The sequence below is a fragment of the Mus pahari genome, chromosome 8 (genome assembly GCF_900095145.1).
Source record: "Mus pahari chromosome 8, PAHARI_EIJ_v1.1, whole genome shotgun sequence".
NCBI lineage: Eukaryota > Metazoa > Chordata > Mammalia > Rodentia > Muridae > Mus > Mus pahari.
Window position 1 is genome coordinate 87814476 of NC_034597.1, and position 16535 is coordinate 87831010.

General features: G+C 40.9%; 1 protein-coding gene across 2 annotated transcripts in view; it reads left to right on the forward strand.

Annotated features, from left to right (window-relative positions):
• Pibf1 (progesterone immunomodulatory binding factor 1) overlaps positions 1-16535 on the forward strand; it is a 173234-nt gene that overhangs the window by 104736 nt on the left and 51963 nt on the right. For both annotated transcript variants that reach the window (XM_021202903.2, XM_029541980.1), the window contains exons 13-14: positions 191-281; positions 9121-9223. In XM_021202903.2, the coding sequence (XP_021058562.1) occupies positions 191-281; positions 9121-9223 (194 nt within the window). The remainder of the gene's footprint in view (positions 1-190; positions 282-9120; positions 9224-16535) is intronic.

A 16535-nucleotide genomic window follows, 5' to 3' on the forward strand; every position in this document is an offset into this window, starting at 1 on the left:
AGCCACCATGTGGTTGCTGGGATTTGAACTCCGGACCTTTGGAAGAGCAGTCGGGTGCTCTTACCCACTGAGCCATCTCACCAGCCCAGTCTTGGAATTCTTAATTCATTATTGTATCTTTTATGTTGACTTCTGCTATGCTTTTTAAGGAAAAGAGTTATTTCACATCATACCTTTTACTACTCTTCAGTTGAAAATGAAGATGAGGCTGAAAGAATTCTGTATTCCTATGGCTATGGTGCTAATGTTCCCACAACAGCTAAAAGACGACTAAAGCAAAGGTAAGATCGATATGGATTTATCTTATCTACTCAAGCTAAGTGTAATTATATAGTACATTCTGATAATGTGCTGAGTTGAATGGTAAAGTTACTTGTTCTTAATATTCATAAATATTAAAGTGCTCACAAAGTAGGACATGGTAATAACCGTGAAGTTCATCTATATTTAAGTGAATTTAATGGTTAGTAGATGTGTACATTAGAATTTTCATGGTATTAGATGCAATAACTTTTAAAGCCATTTTATTTTCACATTAATTTCAGATAAGTACAAATGCTTTGTAGCAATAATTTTCAGGCTAGAACTAATTGAACTGCCTTCAATTTCTATATCCCTTGTTTATTATTTATGTGCCTATATTTCTTGATATGTATCTTAACATATATTATTGTATATAATACATACTTAGAAATATGGAGACAGCATATACATTGCAGTTAAAACTGTCCAGAAGTGTTGGTTCCTTGTCTTATTGCTGTGACCAAACACTTAAGAAAGAGTGCCGTGAGGAAGGAAGGAGTGTTTGGCTCACACTTTGGGGACAGTTCCTCAAGGGGTCATAGCAGCAGGAGCATGAGGTAGCTGCTCATATAGATGGGCAGGAAGGAAGCAGAGTGGGATGAATGGTGCCACCCACATTTAGGGTGCGTTACCCACCTCGGTTCGTCTAATCTGGGGATTCTCCTACAGACTTGCTAAGCCTTGTCTCCCAGGTGTTTCAAGATCCTCTGAAATTACTAATTAATATAAAAAATAAATCACAGAGGCTAGCCCCAAGTGATGGTGCACACTAGCTCCCCACCACCAGGTGGCTGACCTTAGAACTTGACTCCTGAGTTCTACCTAAGCTAGGTAATGAATTCTAGACCATCCTATGGTCAACAGAGAAAGAAGGAAAAGAAATGGGGAAAGAAGAGAAGGGGTGAAAGGCAGGTGACAGGAGAGGAAGGGGAGTAGAAGGAGAAAAAGAAAAGAGCACTTTGGGCTAGGGCTCGATGCAGAGTCAGAGAACTGGTCAGAGGATGTCCTCAGCACGGTGTGGTTCCCTGGCATTTCCAGTCCATCGGCAGGCACCTGCACTGATCAGTGCTGCTGACTCTTGCTCCCTAGATTCATCCGGCCTTACAACAGCTCTGACTGCTCTGCTTGCTACCACCTCCACTCCTAGTGTTTCTGACACACTCCACAATGTGCCCCACATTAGCATCCTCACTTGCCTCTGCACACAATGTGACAGTTTAGGACTCACCTCCACTTGTAAATATCTATCTTCTCTACAGCACAGTAAAGTGTTTTGGTTTTTTTCAGCCATCATTTCCCATCTAATTTTCTCACCTAGGCAGAAGCTCTTCATGTCAGCAACCTCATCTTATTCTCTGACCTTCCTAGATCAGTATAGTATACTTAGTAATATTTTTTTATTTACCTGAATTCTCAAGGTTTCAAAACTGATATTATTTTATGGGGGTTAATTTAGAAATTCAGAAATGTACAAAAAAAGAAAGTCCACGATTTGATACTTTTATAGATATTTTCAGTGATTTTTTTAAAAAGACTTTTGTTGGGCTGGTGAGATGGCTCAGTAGGTAAGAGCACCCGACTGCTCTTCCGAAGGTCCAGAGTTCAAATCCCAGCAACCTCATGGTGGCTTGCAACCATCCGTAACAAGATGTGTCTTCTGGAGTGTCTGAAGACAGCTACAGTGTACTTAAATATAATAAATAAATAAATCTTTAAAAAAAAAAAAGAAAAAGACTTTTGTTGTTGTTCTTGTTTTGTTTCTTTTTGTCTATTCCAGGCAGGGTTTCTCTGAATCTGCACAATAGACCACACCGGCCTTGAACTTGAGATCCGACTGCCTCTGCCTCCCATATGCTGGGATTAAAGGTGTGCACCACCACCACCCTGCTAAGGTTTTATTTTGTGTGTGTGTATGTATGTATGTGTGTGTACATTTGCATTTATGCATATGTCTTTGCAAATGTGAGCTCAGGTGCCTGTGGAGTAGGAAAGAGTGTATCAGATCTCTGAGTGCATCTATGTACACATCAGTCTGAAAGAGACATCAACTCTCGTGCTGCTGGAATTACATCCTGGGAGGTGCGAACAAAACTTAGGTCTTTGCAGAACAGTGTATGTATGCTCTTAACCACTGAGCCATCTCTCTGGGTCCTTTTGTAGATAGTTTGGAAGTGGTCAATACAATAACATGAAGAGATAATTTATCTTTATGACTATCTAAAACAGTATAGGGTAGCATTTTAAAGATTTATTTATTTATTTATTATATGTAAGCACACTGTAGCTGTCTTCAGACACTCCAGAAGAGGGCGTCAGATCTTGTTACGGATGGTTATTAGCCACCATGTGGTTTCTGGGATTTGAACTCCGGACCTTTGGAAGAGCAATCGGGTGCTCTTACCCACTGAGCCATCTCACCAGCCCAGGGTAGCATTTTAAAAGAAGTTTAAAAAATATGTATGTTGTTTATTGATTAAATATTTGAAAAAATCTAGATCATAAATAGATAACTAGAAAGTATCAGTTTACAACTAGAATGATTAATTATGAATGATTAAATATTTTTGCTATTATAAGCTTCCTTTCCAATGTTGAGCTTTGAAATTAAATGTGATTGTTGCTTACTTTTTAAAGAAGTTCAGGAAACCAGAAGCTAGTTGTGTGTTGTTTGTTTTATGGGGTTGGTTGGTTGGTGGGTTGGTTGGTTGGTGGGTTGGTTGGTTGGTAGGTTGGTTGGTGGGTTGGTTGGTTGGTGGGTTGGTTGGTTGGTGGGTTGGTTGGTTGGTGGGTTAGTTGGTTGGTAGGTTGGTTAGTTGGTGGGTTGGTTGGTGGGTTGGTTGGTGGGTGGGTTGGTTGGTGGGTTGGTTGGTTGGTGGGTTGGTTGGTTGGTGGGTTGGTGGGTTGGTTGGTTGGTGTTTGTTATTGGGGATGCTTTGTTTTGTTTTGCTTTGATGCCCAAAGATTTAAAGAGACACAAGTGATTCATAGTGCAAATGATCTTAACTGTCCAAATATTTCTGAAGATTCTATCACTGAGCTATCTGTGTGCCCTGAACAAGTGCCTAATGGGTGTGCTATTAATACCCGTGCCAGCTGGTGCCAGGCATTCTTCTCGTGGTGAGCCCAAGGCTATTTTGAGGAAGTGCTTCTCAGGTCATCTAAACTGAGGGAAGAGAGTGTAAGTCTAGACATCCAAGAGGACATGTATGCATCCCTACACTTAGTCAGGTTTTATTGAGTACCTACTACATGCAGTTTGAGTAGTAGTGCCTAATTGACTTTAGGATCTGATGCACTTTTGAAGATTGCAAAATCAACACTTGGTTTCTTAAGGGCTATTTGTACAGAAAGCAGTTACCTTGTGCCCTCTTGAAACTTATTTACTTAAGACAAGAAAGAGCGGTGTAGCCTTTAGAGAGTCTGTACTTATTAGTTTTTTGCATTTGAAATTAAAGCACTGCAGATTTAAAGCGAGTTATAGAAATGACTCACAGTCGTAAGTGGAATGCTTCATAACAAAGTCGTCATTATACATCACTATGAGGAAGTGTATTACAAAGTCGTCATCATACATCACTATGAGGAAGTGTATTACAAAGTGTATACAAAAGAACCTACTTCTCAACTGCTATATATCTATTGCATTATTACTTTGATTTAAAACTTTATATATTCAACAGCTAATATTAAATATGTAATGTTACTGTTTAACTGATTATAAGTACTTATTTTATTTTTAAAATTGGGTAAATTGATGGTAATCCCATTATTCAAAATAACCAGTCAGAAATTTATACAAATACATGATTTTCCTTGCATTTTTTTTTTTGGATATTATATAGTTTTAGTAGTTTAGTTTTTGCCTTAGTATCCTACTGTGAACATTTCTCATTTATGAATATTCTTCAAAATATACTGCCTAGGGGACTGAGGGCAGCAGTTGGAATGCAAAGGATTACCCAGAGCACTGGAAGGGGTGCTCAGCAGGAGAACTGAACATGAGAACAAAGACTAGGGGCACACATGCCTGACACATGCTGAAGCCTGTCACAGTGTATGCTAACCTTAAAACTGAGCTTCAGAGTCATTTTCAGTGGCTACCAACATTTTAGGCTTTCTGTTTATTAGTGCCATGTTGCTGTCAATTTGTGATAAAGCCCATGAAAGGGACAAAGAATTGTCTCTTGCTGCCAAAAGAATATTTTAAGAATTAAATTGAAAAAATTCTAGCTGGACAGTGGTGGTGCACGCCTTTAATCCCAGCACTTGGGAGGCAGAGGCAGGTGGATATCTGAGTTTGAGGCCAGCCTGGTCTACAGAGTGAGTTCCAGGACAGCCAGGGCTACACAGAGAAACCCTGTCTCGACAAATCAAGAGAGAGAGAGAGAGAAGAGAGGAGAGAGAGAGAAAGAGAGAAAGAATATGAGGACATTTGGCATAATGTAAATGCTAAGTGGTTATATCAGTTAAGGTGTTCTTAAGTCAGTTGCACAGTTAGAAAAATCAGGATTCCAAAACTTCTTCCTAGGCACCAAATGAAATAATTTAATTAAAATATTTTTGTTTTAAATTTTTTTTAAAGATTTATTTATTATTATACATAAGTGCATTGTAGCTGACTTCAGAAACACCAGAAGAGGGCATCAGATCTCATTACAGATGGTTGTGAGCCACCATATGGTTGCTGGGATTTGAACCCAGGACCTTTGAAAAAACAGTCAGTGCTCTTAACCGCTGTGCCATCTCGCCAGCCCTGTTTTAAATTTTTAATGAAGCCTTTAAAATACCTGAACCATGGGCATTTGGGGTTTGGCTGGTTGGTTTGGTTTGGTTTGGTTTATCTGAGTCCATTTCTGGGCACTGCGATGCTGATTTCCTGTGAGGTGATAGCAGCAGATTATGTTTCTCACTTGATGTAGAATTCTAAAGTTTCTGATAAATGTGTAAGGGGACAGTAAAGTATCTTGCACTTTGAGGTCTCCTACAAGCATAAATAATTGCAGACCTTCTTAAAACTCTTTCTGGTACACAATGTGGAAAGCCAAAAGGGCTTATGTAATTGAAGTAGATTAAAATGAGATTAACTTTTTGACATGATAAAACTTGAAAATCTGAAGTGATGTTTTTGTTTGAGTAGCAACTATTTGAAAATAGCAAACCCAGCTTTCTGGTTGTGTGCTATATGCGCTCCTGCACTGCACGGTGACACGGGATACTGTTTTCAGAGTGGATCACTCTTCCTTTGTGCTGATCCAGAGGGTGGGAGATAGTGTAGAACAGTTTTAATTTGTAGTTTTCTGCCTGTTGGATCTCTCTAATTCTTTCCTATATTCTTTTATTTTACTTTTATGTGTATAAGAGTTTTGCCTGTGCTGGGCGTGGTGGTGCACGCCTTTAATCCCAGCACTTGGGAGGCAGAGGCAGGCAGATTTCTGAGTTCGAGGCCAGCCTGGTCTACAAAGTGAATTCCAGGACAGCCAGAGAAACCCTGTCTCGAAAAACAAAAACAAAAAGAGTTTGCCTGTGCATATGAAAATGCTCTACATGTGCCTGGTGTCTGTAGCGATCTGAAGAGGTGTGGGATCCACCAATATTTCATTCCCAAACTTTTGACAACTTTCATCAGCCTTGAATGGGGTTTCTCTCTCGTGATGCCTGAACTAAAACCAGGCGCATTCTTATTAGGACACTACCCCTGGGCTAACACTAAAACACTGGCATACAGTTCTTTGCTTCAGTGTTTACATCATCTGACTTCTTTTTACTTCATCACCATATATGGATAAGAGCAGTTTGCTAAACACAAGTTACCCAAGCCAAGTGAGCACTGTAATGCACTTCACTCCCTATCACCAGTCACTGTCCTCTCAGAATGCTGTTAAACAGGTGACTGTTAGATTTCATTGTATTTAGCATCTCTCATTCCTTAATAGAAAACAAAAGTTTTATTTGCATAAAAAGTCCTCTCATCTATACTTCTTTGTAAATGAATTTGACTGTGTTCTTTGTTTTATAAGCATTATTACACAAATGTTGTCAATACCTTCAGCATACAATTCTTGATAAATTGTTATTTAGAAAGATTCCAAAGGGTATGTTCTGTGAGTAACAAATATAGAAACCTCACCCTATATGTATATATGTATATGTGTGTATATATGTATGTGTGTGTATGTAAGGAAGAAGATAAAAATATGATTGATAATAATCAGGGTTTTTAATTAAACAGACAAAATTGGAGCTAGTAATGTAAAATATGGAGTTCACAGACATAGTTAAAACCAACAGATTTAATCCAAAAGCAACATTAAGATATGTGACTACACCTGGGAGGCAGAGGCAGGCAGATTTCTGAGTTCGAGGTCAGCCTGGTCTACAGAGTGAGTTCCAGGACAGCCAGGGCTACACAGAGAAACCCTGTCTCGAAAAAAAAAAAACAGTGACTAAAGCTACTTGTGGTGGCACATGCCTTTAGTCATAGCACTCAGGAGGCAGAGATCAGCGGGTCTCTGCGTTCAAGGCCAGCCTGGTAAACAAAGAAAGTTCCAAGACAGCAAGGAAACAAGGAGAAACCCCAAACTATACATGTGTTATATTAACTAACAAAGAAAACCTGATCCCCTCCCTGCCCCTGAAGGGAGAGGTTTTGTAACCTGTAAACTATAAATTCCTTTATAAGAAGTTGTTTAGAGGTTCTCTAAAATGGAGTGGAGGGTTAAGAGGTGTTTAATAAAGAGTGGAAAAGGACAAAAGACCAGTGTTCGTGGGTGTGGTAGACATGGTCTGAAGTTCTGTCATACTGAGAACTGTACAACTCTACACTTTAAGTCAGTGTTTATTGTGCTATTTGCATACTATTATATATTTTAGTACATAATTTTTAGAGAATTGTTGTCAATAAATGAAGACTACTTCATTGTCATCTGTAATGTCAACTGCTTGGCATATACCATGCCAGATTAAAGAATATTAGATATAGGCACTCTGTTGAGATCACTCTATAAACATTTATGAAAACTTGTATGTTTTACTTTGGATGAACAGTCCTTACATATAAATGTGTTAAACGATATTTAGCAAAGTCTTACATGAATTCTTCATTTTGTTCTGTTTGTTTATTTGGTGAAAATTAAAAAAAAAAAAAAATCCTCTTGTTGGACTCTGCCATAGTGTCTGGGTTTGGTGGTTGTCTATGGGATGGATCCCCAGGTGGGGCAGTTTCTGGATGGCCATTCCTTCAGTCTCTGCTCTGAGCTTTGTCTCTGTAACAACCACCAAACCCAGACACTATGGCAGAGTCCAACAAGAACTTCCTGACAGGAGCCTGATAGAGCTGTCTCCTGTTTTTTATTGTCTGCCAGTGCCTGACAAATACAGAAGTGGATGCTCAGAATCATCCATTAGACGGACCACAGAGTCCTAAAGAAAGTACCCAAAGGAGCTGAAGGGGTTTGCAGCCCCCTAGGAGGAACAACAATATGATCTAACCAGTTACCCCAGAGCTCCCTGAGATTAAACCACCAATCAAAGAAAACACACACAGAGAGACTCATTGCTCCAGGTGCATATGTAGCAGAGGATGGCCTAGTCGGTCATCAATGAGAGGAGAGGCCCTTGGTCCTGTGAAGGTTCTATGCCCCAGTATAGGGGAATGCTTGGGCCAGGAAGCAGGAGTGGGTGGGTTGGGGAGCAGGGGGAGGGGGGAGAGGATAGGGGGATTTTCAGTAGGGAAACTAGGAAAGGGGATAACATTTGAAATGTAAGTAAAAAATATATCTAATAAAAAAACTCAACATTGCGAGTAGTTCTGTTCATTTGGATTCTGTGAATTCTCCATTCATAGGTTAAATTGATAGGCTAACTAATATAGAACATGAAAATACAGTGTTGGTCTTGAGAACAGCATAACTTCTCAGCATTACCTTACTTCTTCAAAAAACATTGTTTCCTTTGAGTCCTTGGAATTGTTTACCTAGAGAGCAAAGGCTACACAGAGAAACCCTGTCTTGAAAAACCATAACCAACCAAACAAACCAAGGGCAGTTATAGTGCAGAGGCATGGGCTGTGGGTATGTGCCTGCTATCCTAACACTTGGGTTAACGTACAGGGAACAGGGATTGAGGCCAGCCTAGGATACAGACTTAAGACCCTGCCAGGGGATGGGGGCATAAAACACTGGAAGGAAGGGGGTTCCTTTAGTACAGACTCTGCCTGTACTGTGGTCATTCTCCGCATGTTACACGCTTCTTTCACCTCCATGTGCAATAGGAAACCTGTTGGACTATGTTTTGTATTACAAAATTCATAATATTGACTACTATAAACACTTTCCAAAATGTAAGCTTTTGCATGTAATATTCAAGTAATTTCAAATAATTTTAATAATTCAAATAATTTTGCACACAGTATTAAAATAATTTCAGGTAATAACTTCAAGTAATTTATAATTTGGAAACTTCTGTTAAAATGAGAAAGTTATAAATGGATCTCTTTTTCTGTCAAACTAGTAGCATAATGTAATTCTGCTTCAATGGGAAGGGCTAAAAACCATAGTCAACTAATAGGTATATCACACTTACCATCTGGAAATGTCAGGGTTGTTACTTTCAGAGGTCAGCGTTGGTAAAGTCTTGCTCTTCAGGTGTTTTTTGCTTTGTATTGCCATTGCTCTCTGTTATTGTGTGTGTTACTAGGAAAGGATGAGTCCACTTTCTGGCATAAAAATGTGTTGCGTGTTAGGTAACACTCTGCTTTGGTGTACATAAGTGCTCTTCATACTTTGGTGTACATAAGCGCTCTTCGCTTTATTTACCTAGTGTCCACTTGGCAAGAAGACTCCTGCAGTTAGAAAAACAAAATTCATTAATTTTAAAAGATCTGGAACATCAAAAGAACCAAGTAAGCCAGCTTTCACAAGAGGTGAGTAGCTGGGTCGGAAGGCCCAGAAGCATGGCGCTCGACTCTGCCCTCTTAACACCTACAGTTCTTTACTGAGCAGTGTGAAAATAAGCTGGTTGCAAAACGATTTCAAACTTGTAAACTTCACTGAATGTTGAGACTCCTAAACAACTTAGCGTGGATGGCAAAGCAGAACAGAAGGGAGACTGAATGCCCAGCACGAGGATGTGTAAGAGGCGAGCCCAGAACCTCAGCCTCTGAGAATATCCACTGGCAAAACAACTTTAGCTGATTTGTTGACATGTTTCTCACTGACATATGATTTTTAAATATTTGAAATTTTTAAAGTTTCTGTTTAAAAAGGCTAAGCCTTTTTTATTTTTTATTTTTTTTGAGAAAAGTTTATCATATACTATATTTTGATCATGTTTTCCCCTCCCCAAATTCCTCCTAGATCTCCCTACTCACTCAACCTTGTTTTCTGTCTATCTCCAAAAAAAAGTTAAAAAACAGAGAGACAAAAACAATCAAAGCAAAACAAATCAAAATGAAACAAACAGTTCACAAAAATACCCTTGAGTTAGTTTGCTTTGTGTTGGCCAACTACTACTGGCACGGGGCTGCACTGATGTGGTTGATATAACTAGTGAGATTCCATTTTTTGTGAGTTGTATCCGTTGCAGATAGTTTCTTGGTTACAAATGGTAGCTTGTCTTAGTTGGTATTAATATTGCTGTTTTGGCTTACACTTCCATATTGCTGTTCATCATCAAAGGAAGTTAGGACAGGAACCTGGAAGCAGGAACAAATGCAGGCATCATGGAGAAGTGCTGTTCCTCATAGCTTTCTCAATCTGCTTTCCTATAGAACCCAGGACCACCAGCCCAGAGGTGGCCTCACCCACAATAGGCTGGGCCCTCCCACATTAATCACTAACTAAGAAAATGTTCTTGGGAGGGCTGGAGAGATGGCTCAGCACTGAAGAGCGCTGACTGCTCTTCCAGAGGTCCTGAGTTCAGTTCCCAGCCACATGGTGGCTCACAACCATCTGTCATGGGATCTGTCATGCAATCTTCTGGTGTGTGTAAAAAGAATGACCTTGTACGTTGTACTACTCAAATACATAAAATAAATAAATCTTTTCTTTAAAAATGTTCTAAAGGCTTTTGTCAAGAACAGACCACATGTTCACCTTGCCCACTCGGTGTTGGCCCACTGGCTGGGACCTGTGCAGGTCTTGGGCATGCTGTCACAGTCTCTGAGTGCTATATGCATCAAGTCATGCTTGGCTTCTTTGTTTTCTTCAGAGCCTGTTCCTTTGTCCATATAGTATCTTCTGATAAGGCACCTTTAATGGTAAGAGGGTCTCTACACTAAACTTTGAAATGAGAGTGAGAAACATCGGAGATTAAGGCGGACACAAAATGTGGACAGATGCCAACACTGATGGTCGCAGGAGGAGAGGAGGAGCTCTGCTGTCTGAGCTTGCTTATGTCTGTGGCATAGGACGAGCCGTAGGCTGCCTTTATAAATAACCTCCAAGCCTTGTGAAGAAAGGTTTTCAGCAAACCCTGTCATGGACTTAGACTGTCTAGGTGTAGTAACACCTGTGAACTTACACAGAGGAAATGTAAAGTAACATTTCATGAACATTCAACTACATGTTCCTTTGTCTTTAATAGAATTGACCTTGGTATACATTTATGTAAATTTTAATTTTGATTGCATTTAACAACAACCTCACAAAATTCTACAAATTTACCGTTGCTACAAGTCAGTTCTAGCATATTCCTAGGTACAAACAGGAATAAAATAATCAAAGGAAACCAAGCACTAAGGATAACCCCAGCACTCAGTAGGCAAAGGGAGAAAGATTATCATTAGGAATCCATGGAGAACCTAGGGCACAAAAAAAAAAAAAAAAAAAAATCAACCAAGAAAGGAAAGAAACTGCAGACCTTGGGAGGGGCTGAGGCAGGAGCATTTCTGTGAGTTTGAGACCAACTTAACTTGCATACCAAGTGCCAGGGTTCCTATTGTGGTTTCATTCCTGTTGGGGTAATAAGCACAGTAGTGGAGAAAGCTACCTGAGGCAAAGATGGGCTTATTTGGCTTACAGGTTACGTCTTTCATTGAGGAAAACCAAAGCAAAAAATGGGAGACAGAAGCTGGGGCAGAGACCACAGAGGAGTACTGCTCAGTGGTTTGCGCCCATGCTTGTGGTTAGCTACTTTTCTCATCCAACCTGAGCCCAGCTGCCTGCAGAAGGAACCTCCCACAGTAGGCTGTTCTGGTCCAAAATCCTCTCCAAGCTAACTGATTGAAACTGACTTTTCTCTGCTTCTCACTGAGTTGCTCTGCTTGGCCCTAACTAACTCTGACAATCTGTTCTAATGTTCTGGCTCCCTCCTATTCTCTGGCTCGTTCTGTCTTCACCTGCAACCCTGTCTCTGTAAAACTACCCCAATAAAACTGTCTCCTCTTCCTATCCCCATCTCTCTTAAGTCACCTCTCTTTCCTGTCTGTTCTCCTATCTCTGACTCATTCCTTCAACCTTTCTCGGACTCATCATTTTTTATGCCCCACAGTTAGACACTTTCAAACACGTCTGCTTCCTTCTACAAATCAATTTTACCTTCATTGGATTAAAGGTGTTTTTAAAGGTGTGTCTAAATTCTAGCCAAGGAGATTAAAGGTGTGTGATTCCACCTGGATTGCACAGACCTGGAAGGTCTTTGGATGTGGTCCCTTGCCAGAGCAGTCATGTTGCTAGATTAAAATCCCTCTACAAGGCTCTCTATCTTGGAGGTCTCAACACCTCTTAAATTTCACCCCTTAGTGTTTATGTTGTTGTTATTCACATATTTGCTACTAAGCTGAGAATGGAACCCAGTATAAAGTTCTACCATGAGCTATATCCCTAACCCAGGTACCACCTATCTTAATACAGTCCCAGTGACAATTTAATTGAAATATGAATTAATGAGGGCCTCTCAACCATAGGAATATGTTTTCAACTCATTTCCTGTGATTTTTATTTGTATCTTTTGGCTGATATCGTAGATTGGCAGGAGTTCTCTGTGTATTCTGAATTGCGGTCCTTTAGCACATAAGTGATTACAAATGCATTCTCCCAGGTTTTGTGTTGTCTTGCATCCTCTTGTGACTGTTCCTTGATGTATGAACTTTTTTTAATTTTGATAAAATCTAATTTCTCATTTTTATGTTTTATGATTCATCATTGGTTTTTAATTCCCAGGTGAAACTCACATGTCATAAAATTAATCATTGTAAAGTAAACCATCTTACATTCATTCATAATATGGTGCAATCACTTCTAACTATTTCTAAGACATTTCTTTTACTACATAATAAAGCCTGTGCCTACTAAGCAATCAATCACTCATACCCACCCCCAGCCTCTGACTTCCATCTGTCTAAACAGACAGACAGACCTATTGGCTTTTCTCTGTGTTTACCTACTCAGCAGCAGTGGATAAACGGAATCATACAGGTTCTGACCTTGTATATCTAGCTTCTTTTATTGAGCATACTGTTTTCTAGGTTCATCTACATTGTAGCATATACTTTATACTTTGTGACATTTTACTAATAAATAATATTCCGTTCCATGTATTTGTATATTTACCATAGATTGTTCATTGATTCTCTGGTAAGCAGTCACCTTCTTCCTGCCTTCCTGCTACTGTGAATTATGTGTCAGGAACAATTCAATGTAGACATGGGATTGCTGGGCTCAGTTTTGTTTCTGGAAAATCTTTTTTGCCCAGGTAAAATTTGAATTTAGCTGGGTCTGGCAGTTCAGGCCTATAGTTTTATTACTCAGGAAAGGATTTTAAGTTAAAGACCTACTTGGGTTATAAAAAGAGTATATGGCTAGCCTCAGCAACTTAGTAAGACTTTGTCTAAAAAATTCAAAGAATTAAAAAGAGGACTGGGAATACAATTCAAAGACAGAGCATGTTCCTAACATTAGCAAGGCCCCAAGTTCAGTTCCTATCCGGGAAAGGCAGAAGGGAGGGAGGGGAGTGTGAGGCTGGCTTCTTCTGTGTCTCATTCTTACCTGAGTTGGGGACTTGAAAGATGATTTCTAGTTTTTAGTTTAACACTGCTTCTGACAAAATGCTGTTCTCCTGTCTCTGTGGTGGTTTTGATATACTTGGGCCAGGGAGTTAGTGGCCTTGTCAGAGTAGGTGTGACCTTGTAAGAGGAAGTGTGTCACTGGGGGTGGCGGAGGAGAGGGTGGTTTGAGACCCTCCTCCTAGTTGTCTGCAAGCCAGTCTTCTGTTTGCCTTTGGAACAAAATGTAAAACTTTCAGCTCCTCCTGCGCCAAGCCTGCCTAGACTCTGCCATGCTCCCACTTGATAATAATGGACTGAACCTCAGAACCTGTAAGGCGACCTCAATTAAATGCTGTCCTTTATAAGAGTTGCCTTGGTCATGGTGTCTCTTCACAGCAATGAAACCCTAACTAAAAGTCTTTCACTAAAACATGTTCTCCTGATGTTTCTTTGTCCCTCACTAGAATGTGTTATCCTGTCTGTTGTCTCTCAGTAGAACATATCCTTTGACCTTAGTCCCTCTAAGCTATGCTCTCTTGACCTTTGCCCTCACTAGGATATGTTCTTCTGACCTTTGCCCCTCGGTAGGATGTGTTCTCTTGACCCTCGCTAGGATGCGTTTCTTTAGCTGCTTTGCAGATTGTTCTTTCCAAATTGACCTGAGACAGTTTGATGATGATTTCTGCCATGGTTTCTTTATTGCTATGCTTGGGTTTTGTTGGATTTTTTTACATGTGAGTTCAGTAGATTTACCTTTTTATTTCCCACTGTCCTCTGTTTCTTTTGGTAACTCCAAGGTGACGTGTATGATTGCTTAAAGTTGTACAGCATCGAGCTAATGGTGTACAATATATTTTTAGTCTATGCTCTGCTTTTGATTTTATGTAATTTCTCCCTCTCAGCCCCCCCCCCCACCTCTGTTTCTCTCCCTTTTTTTAAGGCAGGGTTTCTTGGTGTAGCCTTGGCTGACCTGTAACTTGCTCTGTAGACCAGGCTGGCCTCAAACTTAGAGATCCTGAGTCGCCTTCGTCAGCCTCCCGAGTGCTGGGATTAAAGGTGTGTGCACCACCACACAGCTGATTTTATGTAATTTCTCTTGTGGCATCGTGTCCTAATGTTTCTTCACCAGCATATAAACTGCCATTAATTTCACCTACCATCTCCTTCATCTCAAATATGCTTACTTGTCCCTTTATGGAGCTTGTACTTCCCTTGTTAAAATTCTCAAACAAACCCTTTCAGGCGAGTGAAGAGGATAATTTTTTTCACTTTACTTTGATTTTTAAAAGATTTATTAAAATACAATTTCTCACTATTTGACAATTTCATACATCTATATAATTTATTCAAATCTGTCATAAGCAAGAAGGTAGATACATGTAGTTAGTATAAGAAAAGTGATATTTTATTATGCCGAGGGTCATCACACAAGGTTCACACTCTAAATTCCTAACTCTGGTCTTAAGCCTAGCTCCCCAAGGCTGATCACCTGTGTGACACATCCTAGCTGAAGGTCAGATCCAGCTTCTAACAAAAGCTTCTGATTCCAGGGTCAGGACCCCCAGCCGGGCAAATCACGGTGGCGTCTCTCTCCAGATCGGTCCCTGCTTACATCGTGTCCAGTGGGCATCATAGGGCTCCAGGACTGTGCCTAGTTACCTTGAGTGAATGTGTCGTTGGGTTTTGTTCATCAGGTGCAGCCTCGAGTGCTAAGCTTTTTTTCACATGTCTAAAAGTCATTTTTGCTATGCCCCTTGCAGAATCACACTCCTTCCCCTTCCCCTCTCCCATCCCTGCGGGCACTTCAGTAAAAGCTTTCTACTTTATGTGTGTGGACAGACAGACAATGCAACCATGTCACACTGAGTGTACCCATAGCTGCCCCCGTGAGAGTGGATGAGGTAACTCAGCAGTGACTGTGACTGAAGCCCGTGACACTCCCTCTCCCATTGAGAAGGCACAGGATTCCTGAGCCCCATTCCATCCGTGACTGAATGTTATTAGTGTGCCCAGTCCTGTGCAGGGTCTGCTGGCAACTGCCGCTGCTGTGACTTCATGAGTACAGTAGCCACAGCATGCCCAGAACACAGTGCCCACAGGCCCCCTCCACCTCCTCTCACCCCCTCATTCCTCTGCTCCTTAATAGCTGAGCCTTGGGGCAGGTGACACACCCTCAGTGCTTGAGCACCCCACTGCTCCTTCTGAAGGGAGGTGGAAGAGGAGTGGAAGGAGAAACTGTGGTCAGGATGTACTTACTGTGTGAGAGAAGTTTGGTGGGTTTTTTTGGGTTTTTTTTTTTTTTTTTTTTTTTTTTTTTTTTTGAGACAGGGTTTCTCTGTGTAGCCCTGGCTATCCTGGAACTCATTCTGTAAACCAGGCCGGCCTGGTGGTTTTTGAACTCAGAAATCCACCTGTCTCTGCCTCCCAAGAGCTGGGATCAAAGGCATGCGCCACCACTGCCTGGCCGAGAGAAGAATCTTTTTAATTTAAAAAAAAAAAAAAAAGTGTGACCCTGAAGTCTCAGCACCCGGACTGTCCGTGCCTCTGCAGTAACAACCTCTGTTCACGTCATAAAGCTTCTCAGCACCCGGACTGTCCGTGCCTCTGCAGTAACAACCTCTGTTCACTTCATGAAGCTTTTCTGACCGCGTCTTAGAACAGCTCTATCTATGTCTATATAAACAGCTGTCTAAGAGAAAGCTTGACAACTATCCATCTAGCAAAACAAGGCGTGTGACCTTCCCAACTGTGCTGGCTAGTTTTATGTCAACTTGACACAAGCTAGAGTCATCAGAGAATAGGGAGCCATAAGATCTGGCTGTGCACAAACCCGTAAGGCATTTTCTTAATTAGTAATGGGTGAGGGAGGGCCAGTGCACTGTGGATGGGCCCTCCCCTGAGCTGGTGGTCCTGGATTCTGTAAGAAAGCAGGCTGAGCAAGGCAGTAAGCAGTGCTCCTCCATGGCCTCTGCATCAGCTCCTGCCTTCAGGTTCCTGCCCTGCGTGAGTTCCTGCCCACATAACTTTGGATAATGAACTGTTTTATGGAACTGTGAGGGAAATAAACTTTTTCCTCCCCAAGTTGCTTTTTGGTCATGATGTTTCATCACAGCAATAGTAGCCCTAACTAAGACACCAGCCATGGACCTCTGACCAGGTCCACAGCAGTGGGCATGAACTCCCTCTTGTGGAGTAGGCCTCGTATCTAGTGAGAACTTAGTTGTTTACCCTTATACTCTTTTTTTTTTTT